This window comes from Protopterus annectens, chromosome 5.part0 (genome assembly GCF_019279795.1).
Source record: "Protopterus annectens isolate FY-2018-M chromosome 5.part0, PAN1.0, whole genome shotgun sequence".
NCBI lineage: Eukaryota > Metazoa > Chordata > Ceratodontiformes > Protopteridae > Protopterus > Protopterus annectens.
This window is the reverse complement of record NC_056735.1, coordinates 1828820977-1828837249: the sequence shown is the minus strand read 5'-3', so window position 1 is coordinate 1828837249 and position 16273 is coordinate 1828820977. Positions and strand designations below refer to the sequence as shown.

General features: G+C 41.6%; 1 protein-coding gene across 2 annotated transcripts in view; it reads right to left on the bottom strand.

Moving 5' to 3' along the window:
• The window catches only part of COG6 (component of oligomeric golgi complex 6), a 1421580-nt gene that overhangs the window by 888634 nt on the left and 516673 nt on the right, over positions 1-16273 (bottom strand). For both annotated transcript variants that reach the window (XM_044071656.1, XM_044071657.1), the window contains exon 7: positions 6769-6839. In XM_044071656.1, coding sequence (XP_043927591.1) covers positions 6769-6839 — 71 coding nt within the window. The remainder of the gene's footprint in view (positions 1-6768; positions 6840-16273) is intronic.

Sequence of the window (16273 nt, the reverse complement as noted above, 5' to 3'; positions counted from 1 at the left end):
CTATAGATAACTTTCAAAAGTAATATGACCAACTAAACAAATCTTAACTAAACAGGGCCGGTGTTAGCATTTTGGGAGCCACCAGCAAATGTCAAGTTGGGGCCCCATGGGCACTTCAGTCTGAGTATCACCCTGTCGCTGCTAACACTCCTAAGAAACATTTTAATTCATGCAGCAGTGTTTTAGGAGTAAGCATGCACAGACTGAACTGTAGTTACAATGCTCTTAGATTATGACAGGCATGTGTATGTTGGCTCATCTCACAGTAGGACATTCATGGTTAATGGCATAAAGTTGTAGCAATGATACATTGCAGCAACTCTACATACAGGGCTGAACATAAGTGAAATAGTGCCCTGCGCACTGTCCCCCAAACATACATCTTCTAGTGCTCCTCTCTGTTTTTCCCCTATCTCAGGCTCCCTACTCCATGCACATTTCTTTTTTCTTCTGTTCCTCACATTTTTCCTTAATCATCAGCTTTTTCTAGAAGCTATAGCTTTCTATATGCTCAGACGTGCATTTTAAAGCTTTCTTTTTTCTTTTTATACAACCATCCAATGATAATGACGACTAGAACTGAAATTATGATTTTGGAAATTAATTCAGTGTTGCTGTTCAACTTCAGTTTCCCTTGCATCCTTTCAACACACCTTTACCGACCAAGACAACAGAGTAATAACCATTTAGGAAATATCTCAATTAAGCCAAGGTCCCAGAATCCATATGACTACAGGTACTCTGGGATGTATTTTACATCATTTTCCCAACCTTTTAATTCAATGTTTGTCACAACAAAAATAATGAGTAATAAAAGGCTTTTAGCCCTATGTTGTTTTTTTTTTTTATATAAAAGGAAGAAATAAGTTATGCCCAAGGCTCAATGCTCAAACTGACAAACTTTTAGTTATGTACTCACCATAACTTTAGATGTTTGGGATCCATCTCGCCTACATTCTGTACTGATGGGCTCGGAGCCGATCCCTCGGCTCCGACTCAGCACGCCATGCTATAGAGCGAGGCCTAAGTGTCGGAATGTACTCTGGTATATTTTATACCATTTATTAAACACAAAAATCAACCATAAACATTCTCAGTACATTTTCGTTTGAAATACACTTCATCAGATGTGGGCTGGCATTAATCTGTAACTCATATACAGTTAACATATATAGTTAAAGAATACTTAAACTAGGTATTAATATTATTAGCACTTTTTATTCAACCTTTTTATTAAAGTTATGGATTTTATGTGATAGTTGAATACAACACAATTTTTTAACATAAAGAGGTTATTAATACTATTCCTTTCAAAATCACAACATAATTTGTGTTCTGCTTGCTTTTTGTGAATTATTAAGCATTTACTATGCTTCAATATGTTTTAATTCAATTTAGATAGTGATTGGTTAAATACTGTGTTGCAATTTTATTATCAACTATATATGAGTTACAGATTAATGCCAGCCCATATCTGATGAAGTGTATTTCAAACGAAAACGTACTGAGAACGTTTATGGTTGATTTTTGTGTTTAATAAAAGACTTGAGAATTCCAGGCTGTTTGGGGCTTTATTGTTTTGCCGTGGAGGCTTCTTATTTGGTTTACTGGTTTTACTTTGAAGCCGAGTGGATGTTATCATATTTTACACCTTACTTGTGAAATATAATTACTCATTAACTGCATTTTAGTGCTTACTCAGCGTTATGTATGCACCCAGCATTATTGTGTATGTGCGCAGGTAAAAATCAGTGATTTTTTTACACACACACACACACACCACACAACACCACACGTACCACACGCCATATATAGTCACCTTGAGTGAAAAGGGATGAATTCAATTTCATCTACTGCATTTTTTAGGTTCTGGAGTAAACCACAGTACACGGGGGCAGTTGCAGGCACAGAAAGGGAAGGTTTGCAAACTCCACATAGAAAAACAAGTAGCCAGAACTGAACCAGATCAAAGCAAAGTGAAATGGCAGTGCTACTGACTGAGACACGGTGACAATGAACAGTTGCTTTCACAACATCATCTTTCTGACAAACCACCAAATATAGCCACCTGTCATGTACTATGTCTATGTTCGTGATGGTAAGTGAAAGGCAATATGGCCACCTTGTTAATCTTAAATACACTGCAACAATGCCCCCCCAACACAAGTGTAGTGCTAATGCTGATAATGTTTGTGCTAGAAAATGAAAGAAATTATAGCCAGCTTATTGCTCATACTATGCAACACACACACCATGTACCACACAACACACACACAAGCATAAAGCATAGCAATACCGGTTTTGCACTTATTTCAGCAAATAGTAACATACTGTGCAAAATTCGTACTGCTACACCAAATCAGCGACTATTGCTCAGCAATTGTCAAACAACAGCAGGGGTAAGTCACTTTTACTTACCTCACTGAGGAGTAATGCATATATGTTACATACATGTTACATGTTGGAGCTTTTCTCCCCGGGTCTCTAATGAAAATGGACATATATCCAGTTAGACTAGCCCGGTCAACAAATGTAAAATACATAAATAAATAAAATACTGTTAGCGACATCACTAAATGTCTCTGATTTTGCCTCAATCTTACTCTGCTACACGTACAAAAAAATCTGATTTGATGGTAAATAATTAAAAATTAGAGAGAGTCAGTAAATCCAGACATCAGACTTTCATACTTCTTACAGTCCAAAAATACAAGCTGTTGCAAAATGTGTTATTCTATTCACTTTACAAGTGAATTAGAGTAATATTTAAAATTGTTCATAATTTGAGCCTTTATTCTGCTAAGATACTTGACTCTGCTCAGACTTCTTGAGCAAAGAAATTGAGAGTTATAGAATCTGGTGTTCTGCCAGTACTTGTAAAACTTTCTGAAACAGCAAACCATCTCCGAAGATAGGAAGCATCAGCTCTTCTTACAAACAAAAGTAAGCATCGATATTGGACTTTCTCGGTTGCTGATCTCTAGTGCTCACCTTGCCCATGTTCATTCTCTGATTATCAGCTTCATCTCAACTCGGTTATATCACAACCCTGTTTCAGAAAGTGTGTGTGTGACAGGAAAATGAATAATTTTTTCCTCCTCATTTTTTCCCAACCAGCATCAGCTTTTGTTTGCCCCCACCGTCACGGACGATTATGGAGGCCACTACATCCATGGATATTACAGGTGCCTAAAGCTAGTTTTGATGTTAATTCCAGTGGACAGCCTATCCACCAGCAGGATTTAATCAAGTCAAGGGCACTATGTCAGTGGTAATACACAAAATTATGAAGCCTGTACTGACAAAATACTGTTACCATAACCAAGAATATCTTTGACTTTTAAAGGAGATATAAATAGAACCCAGCCACTGTGGATGCACAAGCCAGTGCATTTCTTTGTGCCGGTCCCAAGCCTGGATAAATGGGGAGAGTGCCGGTCCCAAGCCTGGATAAATGGGGAGAGTTGCATCAGGAAGGGCATCCGGCGTAAAACTTTGCCAAATCATACATGCAGACAACAGTACAGATATACATACCGGACTGGTCGAGGCCTGGGTTAACAATGACCACCACCAGTACTGTTGGCCAACAGCGTGCTGGCGGAAATTGGGCTACTGTTGGCTGAAGCAGGAGAAGAGGGGGAAGGCATGCCCAAAGGCAGGTAAAGGCTAGGACTGTTGTACTGAGGTTCAGAACTTTGAATATTGGCAGTATGACTGATAATAGGGAGAGAGCTAGCTGATATGATGGACAGAAGGAAGGTTGGTATACTGTGTGTGCAAGAGACCAGATGGAAGGGGAGCAAGGCTAGGTGTATCGGAGGTGGGTTCAAATTGTTTTATCATGGTGTGGATTGGAGGAGAAATGGCGTAGGGGTTATCCTGAAAGAACAGTATGCTAAGAGTGTTTTGGAGGTGAAAAGAGTTTCAGATAGAGTGATGTTTATGAAGCTGGAAACTGATGGTGTAATGATGAATGTTGTTAGTGCATATGCTCCACAAGTTGGGTGTGCGATGGATGAGAAAGAAAAATTTTGGAGCGAGTTGGATGAAGTGGTGATGACTATACCCAATGGTGAGAGAGTGGTGACTGGAGCAGATTTCAATGGGCATGTTGGCGAAGGGAACAGAGGGGATGAGGAAGAGATGGGTAAGTATGTTGTTAAGCAAAAGAATGCAGAAGGCCAGATGATAGTGGATTTTGCGAATAGGACAGACATAGCTGTGGTGAATACGTATTTTAACAAGAGGGAGGAGCACAGGGTGACATACAAGAGTGGAGGGAGATGCACACAGGTGGATTATATCTTATGTAGAAGGGCCAGTCTGAAGGAGATTGGAGACTAATGTTGTGGCAGGGGAAAGTGTAGTTAGGCAGCATAGGGTGGTGGATTGTAGGATGACATTGGTGATCAAGAAGAGGAGGAGGAGTTTGAGGGCAGCACCAAGGATCAAATGGTGGAAATTGAAAAAGCTTAATTGTGAGGTGGAGTTCTGGGAAGAGTTAAGAGAGACACTGGGTGGCAGTGAAGAGTTACCAAATAGCTGGGTAACTACAGCAGAGCTAATAAGGGAGATGGCTAGAAAGGTCATTGGTGTGAAATCTGGAAATAGGAAGGAGGACAAGGAGACCTGGTGGTGGAATGATGAAGTACAGGAGAGTATACAGAGAAAGAGGTTGGCGAAGAAGAAGTGGGATTGTCAGAGAGATGAAGAAAGTAGACAGGAGTATAAGGAGATGAGGCGCATGGCAAACAGAGAGGTGTTGAAGGCTAAGGATAAGGCATATGAAGAGTTGTATGAGAGGTTGGACACTAAGGAGGGAGAAAAGGAGCTGTACCGATTGGCTAGACAGAGGGACCGAGCTAGTAAAGATGTGCAGCAGGTAAGGGTGATAAAGGATAATAAGGGAAACGTACTCACAAGCGTGGAGAGTGTGTTAAGCAGATGGAAAAAGTACTTTGAGGGGCTGATGAATGAAGAGAATGAGAGGGAGAGAAGGTTGGATGATGTGTGGATAGTGAATCATGAAGTGCAGTGGATTAGAAAGGAGGAAGTTAGGATAGCTATGAAAAGAATGAAGAATGGAAAGGCTGTTGGTCCAGATGACATACTTCTGGAAGCATGGAGGTGTTTAGGTGAAATGGCAGTAGAGTTTTTAACTAGATTGTTTAATGAAATCTTGGAAAGTGAGAGGAAGCCTGAGGAATGGAGAAAAAGTGTTTTGGTACCGATTTCTAAGAATAAGGGTGATGTGCAGAGCTGTAATAACTACAGAGGGATTAAACTGATCAGTCACAGCATGAAGTTATGGGCAAGAGTAGTGGAAGCTAGGTTAAGAAGGGAGGTGATAATTAGTGATCAGCAGTATGGTTTCATGCCAGGAAAGAGCACTACAGATGCAATGTTTGCTCTGGGAGTGTTGATGAAGAAGTACACAGAAGGTCAGGAGTTGCATTGTGTCTTTGTGGACTTAGAGAAAGCATATGACAGGGTGCCTAGAGAGGAGTTGTGGTATTGTATGAGGAAGTCAGGAATGTCAGAGAACTATGTAAGAGTAGTACAGGATATGTATGAGGGTAGTGTGACAGTGGTGAGGTCTACGGTGGGAGTGATGGATGCGTTTAAGGAGGAGATGGGATTACATCAGGGATCAGCTCTGAGCTCTTTCTTATTTGCAATGATGATGAACAGGTTGACAGACGAGATCAGACAGGAGTCCCCATGGACTATGATGTTTGCAGATGACATTGTGATCTGTAGTGAGAGTAGGGAACAGGTGGAGGAGATCCTGGAGAGGTGGAGATATGCTCTAGAGAGAAGAGGAAAGAAGGTCAGCAGGACTAAGATAGACTATATGTGTGTAAATTAGAGGGAGGATAGAGGAATGGTGAGGATGCAGGGAGTAGAGATGGCGAAAGTGGATGAGTTTAAATACTTGGGATCAACAGTTCAGAGTAATGGTGAGTGTAGAAGAGAGGTGAAGAAGAGAGTACAGGCAGGATGGAGTGGGTGGAGCAGAGTATTAGGAGTGATTTGTGACAGACGAGTACCAGTAAGAGTGAAAGGGAAGTTTTACAAGAGGGTAGTGAGACCAGCTATGTTATATGGGTTGGAGACAGTGGCACTGACAAAAAGGCAGGAGTCAGAGCTGGGCATGGCAGAGTTAAAGATGTTAAGATTTGCACTGGGTGTGACAAGGGAGGACAGGATTAGGAATAAGTATATTAGAGGGTCAGCCCAGGTTGGAAGGTTTAGAGACAAAGCCAGAGAGGCAAGATTACGTTGGTTTGGACATGTGTTGTGGAGGGATGCAGAGTATATTGGGAAAAAGATGCTAAGGACGAAGCTGCCAGGTAACAGAAAAAGAGGAAGGCCTAAGATAAGGTTTAGGGATGTGGTGATATACAGGTGTTTGGTGTGACAGAGCAAGATGCAGAGGACAGGAAGAAATGGAAACAGATGATCCGCTGTGGCGACCCCTAACGGGAGCAGCCGAAGAAGAAGAAAGACTCTGTTTTATTAACTACACAAGACTGCTGTACTAGCTTTTCTTGGTTTGACAGACATGATGCAAAACATCAGACATAAAATAACTTGCTGTGGCTGGGGGCCCTCCATTTCCAGAGTGTCATCAGTGGCTGCAGGGTTCATTAGGGCCTAAAGCTGGCTATGCAGCTACATGTTGCTTCTTGAAATTGGGGGATATGCCAAAATCTGCAGACTTCCGACTATAAGCTAATAAATAAAACTGCACATTTCACTTACTTTGTGCCCATCTGTAAAGCCGTTCATATGAAGTCTCCTGGAGGAGTGCCATTTGCTCCATAATTTCAAGGCTAAGAAAGAGTAAAATAGTGAACTGAAATAAAGTAGCAAAGCAATTTATAAGCACAGATGTGCAAATGAAAATCAAGTGTTAAGTGCACTAATTGTGCAACTCATGCAAAATATGCTAACATTACATCAGTATTGAATTACACATATGCAGAAGCAACAGTTTAAATGATCCTATGTTACCAAGGATCACACACTAAACATTAACTCATCTACGTAAAATACTAAATAAATGAAACATACAGAACATCATCAAATTGTAATAAATATGAACATTATATGCAATGAGCATGGTTTAGGTTTCTAAAAACGCAAAACAAACGGTGCATAAATTAGTGCCATATCAATCTAGAAAATAAATGTATATAAATTACCAAAGCATGAAGTTCAGGTATAAAATATTTAGAAAGTAATCTATTAAAAGATCCAATCAGTATTCTGTGGCATACTTGATTTATTTAATCCACATTAAATATAATATTCTTTTCATCATCATTGTTAACTACTGATCTTCCACAGGGTTCCCCACAGCATACAACATTTATCCATCTGCCCCTACAGTACTCTGCAACCACCTACAAACTGCTAAAGAATCAACATGCAGGCAAAGAGAAACAAAGGACATACAGTATCCCCACATAGGTAGACAAACATCTTAAGCAAAGAGGTGTTGTACAGTGTATCACTTTATTAACTCCAGTCTTCCTACAGCTGCAGCACGTTTGTAGTGTATTTTCCACTGAGCCAGAGTTCATTACAGTTCAAAAGGTAGACACAGAATAAAAGACTCATAAGGTAAACAGAATTCTGTTCAACTTTAGTAACTACTGCAATGTGAAATAATCATAACAGTGCTTCATTGAAATTACAATTTTGAATAGAACCTGGCATCAGTGTGAGTATTAGTACAAACAGGAAGTCTTACCTTCTGGCTAGCTCATATATTTCATATCCTCATATCATAACTTTGAACCACACACAACCTTACTTACTCTAAGTATGCCTTAAAGGAGATTCACAAACATTTTTACAGAAGTGATCCAGAATGTAAGTAAAGAAAATTACGATGGAGCAGAAGAGTGCATGGTGGTCTCCTGCTGCAAGAGTACAATCTTGACAATCTGGTTATATAGTTAATTACTCATATAAATATAGTAGCTTTCTTTAACGTGGTCCAATAGGAAGAAATTACATATAAGCAAGTGCACACCATGGAAGATGATCTTCAGGAAAAACTCACTGCAGTGGATGTGAACTTAAGTAAATCCAGTCTCATGCAATACAGTAGAAACTTTTTCAGTCAAATGCTTTTATGCAAGTGTTTAGCTCCCAACCAAACTGATTAGGACTTTTGTTTGATTAGCAGACAAGATACTCAAGATGCAAGGTGCTCTCACTGCAAGAGGAGGGTGTGGGACATGCTTAAAGAAAATCTCACCTAGCAAAACTGTTCCGTTAGTGCTGCCCTCATCATATTACTGATCTGCTGGTGGAATTTAAGAAAATTGTAAGGAAATTTGCAGGATCATGATAATACTGTTATTTCCACTGTAAAAATATACCTGGCTACTCCCAAGAAGTTAAGTTACTTAGTTATTATGCACATAGTCCAAGAGACCACTGAGGAGCCTAGCCCAATTTCCTCGAAGCACATGCACGTATGCCTGCTTTAACCTATGTCATCACTAACACTACTGTGATGACATGAGGTTGGGAATACAGGTGATTTGACTCCTGGCAGTGCCCCTTGCCAGTGCCAGATACATTAGGCAACCTAGGAAGCTGTCGAGGGCCCATTTCTGGCTAGGGGGCCCTGCCACAACATTAATTTTAAAAAAAAAAAAGATGTTTTCCTGCAAGTTCCCTTCCTGCTGCTTTAAGTATTAAAAAGTGCTCTCAGTTGTGTCTGTTTCCTGCATCTGTCCAATGAGACTGAGAAGAGAAATGTGTGAAGTTTGATTTTTTCACAGCTGGGAATACAAACTCCAAAGGAAACTGCAGAATCAACGAATGGAATATTTGTGGTATTTTCTTGTTCTTTTATTATTTATTATTAAATATATTTAAACAATTCATTGTGGCTGATCTGTGTAGAGATATTTAAGTTTTGAGAGTACTTGCACATTTATTTGGTGACACTGTGTGGTCTACTCCTAACAGTCTTGCTCTTGGTTAAACTACCATTTGTATTAGTATTAATATTATACAGTAAAATTGGACACCCTTTGTTAAGGGCCTTAAAGTAGCTGATAAGGGCTCTGGTGGCAGTGATAACTACCTTATAGTCTGGGCAGAAAGGGGCATAGCTGGTAAACCTGTGCCAGCCTTTTCCAGGTGTGTGTGTGTGTGTGTGTGTGTGTGTGTGTGTGTGCGCGCGTGTGTGTGTGTGTGTGTGTGTGTGTGTGTGTGTGTGTGTGTGTGTAAAACAAATCTCCAAGAGTGTTTGTGTCAGCTATTTGGGCAGGGACATGAAGCACTGGTTGGACAGAGAGAGTATTGGAGGACTTGGCTTGGAACTCTGGCTAAGGACTCAACACTATAGCTGTGCCAGTGAGGAGTCTTACTGGGGATCTGAAGAAAGAGGGAGAAACCAGCCCTGGACTGACTGTGGTCTCTGTGTACTCTTAAGGGAAACTGCACTTGATGCAGAGAGTTGCATCTGGAAATACTGTGTATGTACTTGCTATCCTCCCAGTGAATGTCCTCCACTGGTGCCAGTGGTGGGGATTGAGGTTCCTTGATTACGTTTCCAGTGATGGGGCATCACATATTTGTGGGCAGTGGTGGGATATCCACATCACATATTGGTGAACAGTGGTGGGATCAGCACATCACATATTGGGATTCAGTGATGTGGATATTGAACTCCTGTCATTAAAGAAGGTGCTTGTACTGTCAAACAGCCACAAAGTAGACATTCAGAGTTTCACATCACAATAGTTTTATTTATTTTTTGTTAGTTTAATTAGTTAGGGAGAGCAGGCAACAATGTCAGTGGAGGATTATGACAAACTGACAAGGTACCCAAGGTATCATTTGGCTGAGATGTGCCAAACCAAAGGATTGTGGCATACCAATCTGACTAAAGGAGGAAAGATTGCAGCCTTAACCACAGCTGCATCACAGATCAGCAACCAGGAGGACAACCAGACTGGCATTGGGGATGTACAGCTCTCAGAAAATGGACAGTTCAACTTTTCCAATGAGGACTTAAAAATACGTCTGGAGTTAGAGAGACTTGAACTGAAGGCCAAACATTTGAAAATAGAATCAGCAGAGAGACTGTAGCATCTGGAGGATGAAGAAAATAAAAGACTCAGATGTTTGGAGGCTGAAGAAAATAAGAGGCAGAGGCAACACAAAGGAAATCCTGACTCTTCGCCAGGGTCATGGAGGTAACGGGGAAGGGAGTACCCGAACCCTAGAAGTAATAAAGGTCAGTAAATTTCTTCCACAATTTACAGAGGGTGATAATTTTGATAACTTTATTTACATGTCTGAAAGGGTATGTAAAGAGTATAATGCTGACCAAGGGCTCTGGGTACGGTTCCTGACCCCCTTAGTCCATGGTAAAGCTGTAACTGCTGTTTCTAAATTGTCCAATACTGATTGCTTAAATACAGTAAAGAAAGGTTTATTAGAGTCTTTTAAGTTAACACCTGAAGCTTATAGAAAAAGGCTTTGTGAGTATAGACGCAAGGCAGATGAAAGTGTGTGCGAGTATACTGCTGAACTAAGCAGTTATTTTCATAGGTGAGTGAGTGGGTGTCAGGCCAACACTTTTGAAGGGCTGGCAGATTTTTTTGGTAAGGGAACAAGCCCTTAATACTTTGCCTGAGGACATGAGAATCTCATTGGCAGAGAATGTAACACTGCAGACGTGTTGGGGAGGGAGACCTATACCTAGCAAGCAGGGCATCACTGCAGAGGAAAGGGATACCCAGTGCTGCTCATGGGTCTAAGGGAGCCCATGGTGGTAGCCTTATCTGCCACAACAGAGTCCGCCAGTAGCAGGGGAAGCCACTAGTTCAGGTACACGGCCAGGATCAATGGTTAAATGTTTTAAATGTAACCAGTGGGGCTATGTAGCATATAGATGTCCATGGAGGCAAGTTGGGGAACAAAAGGTGGGGAAGCCAGTAAGTGGGAATGCCAGAATGCCAGTGGAAGTTGTCTCAAGGCAACAAGGGCTTCCAAACTACCACAAGAGATTATGTCCTATCTTAGTAGATGGGAAACAGGCCACTGCTAAGAGAGACACAGCTTATGACATAACCATTGTGAAGCCTGCAATGGTTAAAGAGGAGCACTACTTGCTTGGGCAGTCTACTCCAGTCAGAGCTTCAGGAGTTACCCCATTCCAAATACCTTTGGCTAGGGTTCCCCTTGACTGGAAGGGTGGAAAAGGAAGCAAGCAAGTACGTGTGTTGAGGATATCCCTGCAGATGTCCTGACAGGGAATGATTTTGATAATGTAGTACATTAGGTGCATGCCGTTGCATGCAGACAGGCTTAGAGACAAGCGTGTGGGTCTGGTAGCCAGGGGGGACCCAGACAGATTGCACACTTGAAGCCAGGACTGGTGAGGTGGCTACTTCAGGGAGGGAGCTACCCTGTAGCAGTGAGACTGTAGGTGGGCCACAGTTGCTTGTGGGCTCTGATGCTCCCCTGGAGAGTAAATGCAAGGGCAGAAGTGAGTAGTAATACCCTGGCTGACAGTGAGGCACTGCTGTCAAAGGATACCAGACTTCCTGTGGAAGAGGAGCTGGGAAGGGTTACAAAGGGAGAGTTGAGGCAAGCTCAGCTCTCAGACACTACATTACAAGGCTTGATGGAGGTAGCCAGGGTGGCAACTGATTCTCAAGGAAAAGGGGAATCTCTATACTGGGACAAAGGGTTACTGTATAGAAAGTGGAGCCCTGATGGAAGGCTAGAGGGTGAGGTAATAGAGCAGTTGGTACTGCCCAGAGCCTACTGTGTGGCACTTCTAGCCATAGCCCATGACATTCCCTTTGCAGATCATAAGGGCACAAAGCATACAAACAGATGTATTATGCAGAACTTTTGCTGGTCTGGGATTTCCAGGAATGTAACGATACTGCTGAAAAGATAGGCAAGGCAGGAGACAAAGTGAAAGCTCCTTTGATGCCTTTGCCTGTGATTGAAGAGCAGTTTCAGAGGGTAGCTATGGATATTGTGGGGCCTTTGAGTTCCACATGAAGAAGTATGTCCTAGTTGTAGTAGATTATGCTACCAGATACCCGGAGATGGCGGCTCTATCCTCCATCAAAGCAGAAAAAGGTGGCAAATCCTTTGTTAGAGATTTTCAGCAGGGTAGGTTTCCAAAAAGAAATACTGACCGACAGAGGTGACAATTTCACGTCAGACCTGCTGGCTTGTCTGTGGGATCGCTGTGGGATAAGTGCCTAAAGACCACCCCCTACAACCCCCAAACCAATGGTCTGGTGGAAAGGTTAAACTTTACACTAAAGACCATGCTACGGGCATTTGCAGACCAGCTTAAGAGGCAGTGGGACAAATATTTGTCTCAGCCGTTGTTTGCTTACAGAGAGGTGCCCCAGGAATTCACAGGTTTGTCACTCTTTGAGCTGCCATATGGGCATAGTGTGAGGGGACCTCTAGATTTGATTTGCGATGAGTGGGAGGGGGAGTGTGAATCCCACAAGGAGTCTGTTGTGGCATATGGCATATAACTCAGGACAAAGCTCAGAGAAATCCTAGGCTTGGCGCAGGAGAACCTGGCAGGTGCCCAACAGCAGAAAAAGGCCTGGTATGACAGGAATGCTCCAGCTAAAGAGTATGCTGTGGGGCAGCAGGTTATGGTTCTCATTCCTGTCAGACACAACAAGTTGCAGGCAGCTTGGGAAGGACCCTTCAAAGTGGAAATGAAGGTCAGTGTGATGTTAACTACATGGTACAACTGAAAGGCAAGTGGCAGGGGCACAAACTGTACCATGTGAACATGATGAAACCTTACCATGATAGGGAGGCCTTGGTGCTAAGCATTTGCAGTAGAAGGCAGGAGGAGTCTGAGGGGGATCTATGGCTACAGGGAGCCAGTCAGCAAAATCCCAATTTACTATGATGGTGCCTAGGGTTGCAACCATAGGATATGACAGTGCAGCACCGCAGTGGGTTTAGCAATGCAAATGCAGATGAGCTCACAAGACAGGGAATGCGGTAATGTAGTCTCAGATAGGCTCATCCCTCTTGAGCAATGTTTCTCAAGGGTCATTTGAAATACTAGCTTGAGTCTTCGAAGTGGGGGAGAAGTGCGATGAAAGGAGATACTGCCAGCACAGACATCTGGAATTTTGTAAATAATTGTGTGTCATTTGTGAATATCAACATGATTTATGTAAGATGCTTGTGTTACAACTTTATTAGAACTGCATGTCATGTGTATATCAAACTGGTTCGTACAGATGTGTGTTAAAAAGGTATTTTATAAAGTGTTTGTGTTTGAAATGTATCCACAATGTGCCCTGCTGGAAAAGAACAGAAATGTACATGGACTATTGCAACAGTCTAAATGTATATATTTTAACAGTGGAAACTGGAATACAGGAGGTTAGCTTCAGGAAAATATGAAATTACTTTATGGCTACACAATAAGAGAAGACAGCTTTCAGTTTTCAATGAGTTAGAGTCTGTGCTGAGAAGCTTTCTTTATTGTCTTCAGTGTGAACTAATTACTACCTCTAAAAGCATGAAGGAATGCAATTGCTTTATGACTTCCAGCATCTGCCAAAGATCTGAGGTCCATGTACTTTCACAGGTAGATGCTATATACTGCCAGCTACATTAATGGTTGTTTCACCTGGGAACTAGTCAGATGACAATAAATGATGTCATTCTGCAAGCTATCCAAGCAGTAATATTTGAGATATTATTTTGAGAAGTCTGTTAGAGAGACAGAGCATTCTGTATTCTGTCTTGGACCTGACAAGAATCATTCACCACACATCTGCCTTGCTCTAATTAAGTAAGTTAACTAGGGTATAGTAACTCTCTTAGATACAGTCAGGAATATAGTGAAGCTTAGTTCAGATATTTTTTTTTATTTATTTGAGAGTGTCCTTCAGTGTTGTTTTAAATATTTCCTGTGATTTTGAACTCTGACGTCACTGTGAATATATACTGACTATTTTATTGTTCTTTTATTATTTATTATTAAACATATTTAAACCTTTCATTGTGGCTGATCTGTGTAGAGATATTTCACTTTTGAGAGTACTTGCACATTTATTTGGTGACACTGTGTGGGCCACTTCTGCTCTTGGTCAAACTATCATTTGTATTAGTAGTATTATTACACAGTAAAAGACACACTTTGTTAAGGGCCTTAAAGTACCTAATAAGGGGGTCTGGTGTCAGCGATAATTACCTTATAGTCTGGGCAGAAGGGGGCATAGCTAGTAAACCTGTGCCAGCCTTTCCCTCATGTGTGTGTGTGTAAAACAAATATCCAAGAGTGTGTGTGTCAGTTACTTGGGCAGGGACATGAAGCACTGGTTGGACAGAGAGAGTGTTTGAGGACTTGGCTTGGAACCCTGGCTAAGGACTCAGCTCTATAGCTGTGCCATTAGGGAGTCTTATGGTCTCTGTGTGCTCTTAAGGGAAATTGTTCTTATGGGAAAAGCTCCATCTGGAAGTACTGTGTGTGTACTTGCTGTCCTCCCAGTGAATGTCCCTCCACTGGCGCCAATGGTGAGGAATCGAGGCTCTCTGATTACTGATCCAGTGGTGGGGCATCACAGTCCCATACAGATTAATGGGCTGCCAGATGCATTTTCACTAAACAAGAGTTTCAACAGAAGAGAAGTTTAGTGTTCTGATGCCAAGTCTGTTATCAATGTGACAGCGTTGATTTATTTTGTTGAGAAAATGTCCATCAGTTTTCTTTTTCCTGTAAATGTGAAACATAAGTTTTAAATGAAATCTAAATCTCTGTGAAAATTTTAATAGTAAAGAAGGAAACTGCATGTACACTGACAGATTTGAACAGTGTTTGTGGTAAACTAGGACAGTTGACCAAGTAATGACATACTGAGCTAGCAGGGACCCATTTCATTATCCTGCATATGGCCCCATGTGTCTACAATCCGGCTCTATTAGACTGGAAGTGCATACTGCAACTACAGCATTATTTAGCCATTCTTCAAACAGGTCAGATCTGTACTGAGCGTTTTTAGATGGGAGAGCTATTCTTGACTACAAGGAAGACATAGGGAGGTCCAAAATGAGATGTAGGTATCCTGAAAGCATGCAAGCCCCTCCCCAAAAAAATATTATGTTGTGTGTGGTAATATTTCTGATTTTTGTACAACTTGTGGGTTGTTTAAAAAAAACGGTTGCAGTATTTATGGTTGAGGGCTGACAGCATGGTTAAGGTGTTTATTTCATAGACACAAGGTACATGATTTGATTTTCACTTTTGGTCACTTTCTGGTTACTGGCTAGGTATGTAGTAGTTTGCAATGTAATTGCCTGTTCTTCTAAGTCTTTCGTCTTTTCCCAGTTAGGGGTCACCACAGCAGATCACCTGTCCGCTCATGATTGGCAGTGGAGTTTTACAGTGTCAAGTTGCCAGCCCAGCACCCAACCTTCCACAGAAGGCACACACAGGCACGCACTCACACCAAGGGCCAATTTAGAGTGTCCAATCCACCTACAGCATGTCTTTGGGATGTGGGAGGAAACCGGAGCTCCCAGAGAAAACCCACGCGACCACAGGGAGGACATGCAGACTCCGCACAGAAGGCACCCCAGCCAAGGATTGAACCGGAGAACCTCTTGCTGTGAGGTGGCAACACTAACCGCTGCACCACCGTGGCCGCCCAATGTGATTGCCTGTTATTTACCAATAAATGTGATTCATTAATGAAATTGGGTTGCATAATATGGTCTAAACATGTTGCATTTTAGTAGTCTATAAACATGCTGCATTTTAGTAATATTTTTTGAAGTACCTTCTTCACAACATCCAGCAACTTTGTTAGGTCATATAGTTTGCATTTTGGCATGATGATCAGCACTGTCTGATGTTCAGCTTTCATTATGAACTGATTATTGCATATTACTGTGATATAGTCCTCTCTACAAGATCTTACTGCAAAGGACTGCAGCATTTAGTTAAAAACTGTTACTCTAGTAGTTATCCCAGAGGACTAAAGATCCAACTTGTTAATGAGCTGCTTCCTGTGGCAAAGGTGCAGAGTTTGAATCTTTCCACCTTCATTTGCATATTGAGTGACACTGAGGAGGTCACTTAACCAGACAGTGCTTTGGAGTAATTTACTCTTCAAGAGCAGCAAGTACTGCATTTGTAGATGAAACATTTGAAATGCAAAGCTATTTGCCAGCAGCAACCTCTGTATTAGTAACAATTCTCTTTAATGTGGAATTATTCAGA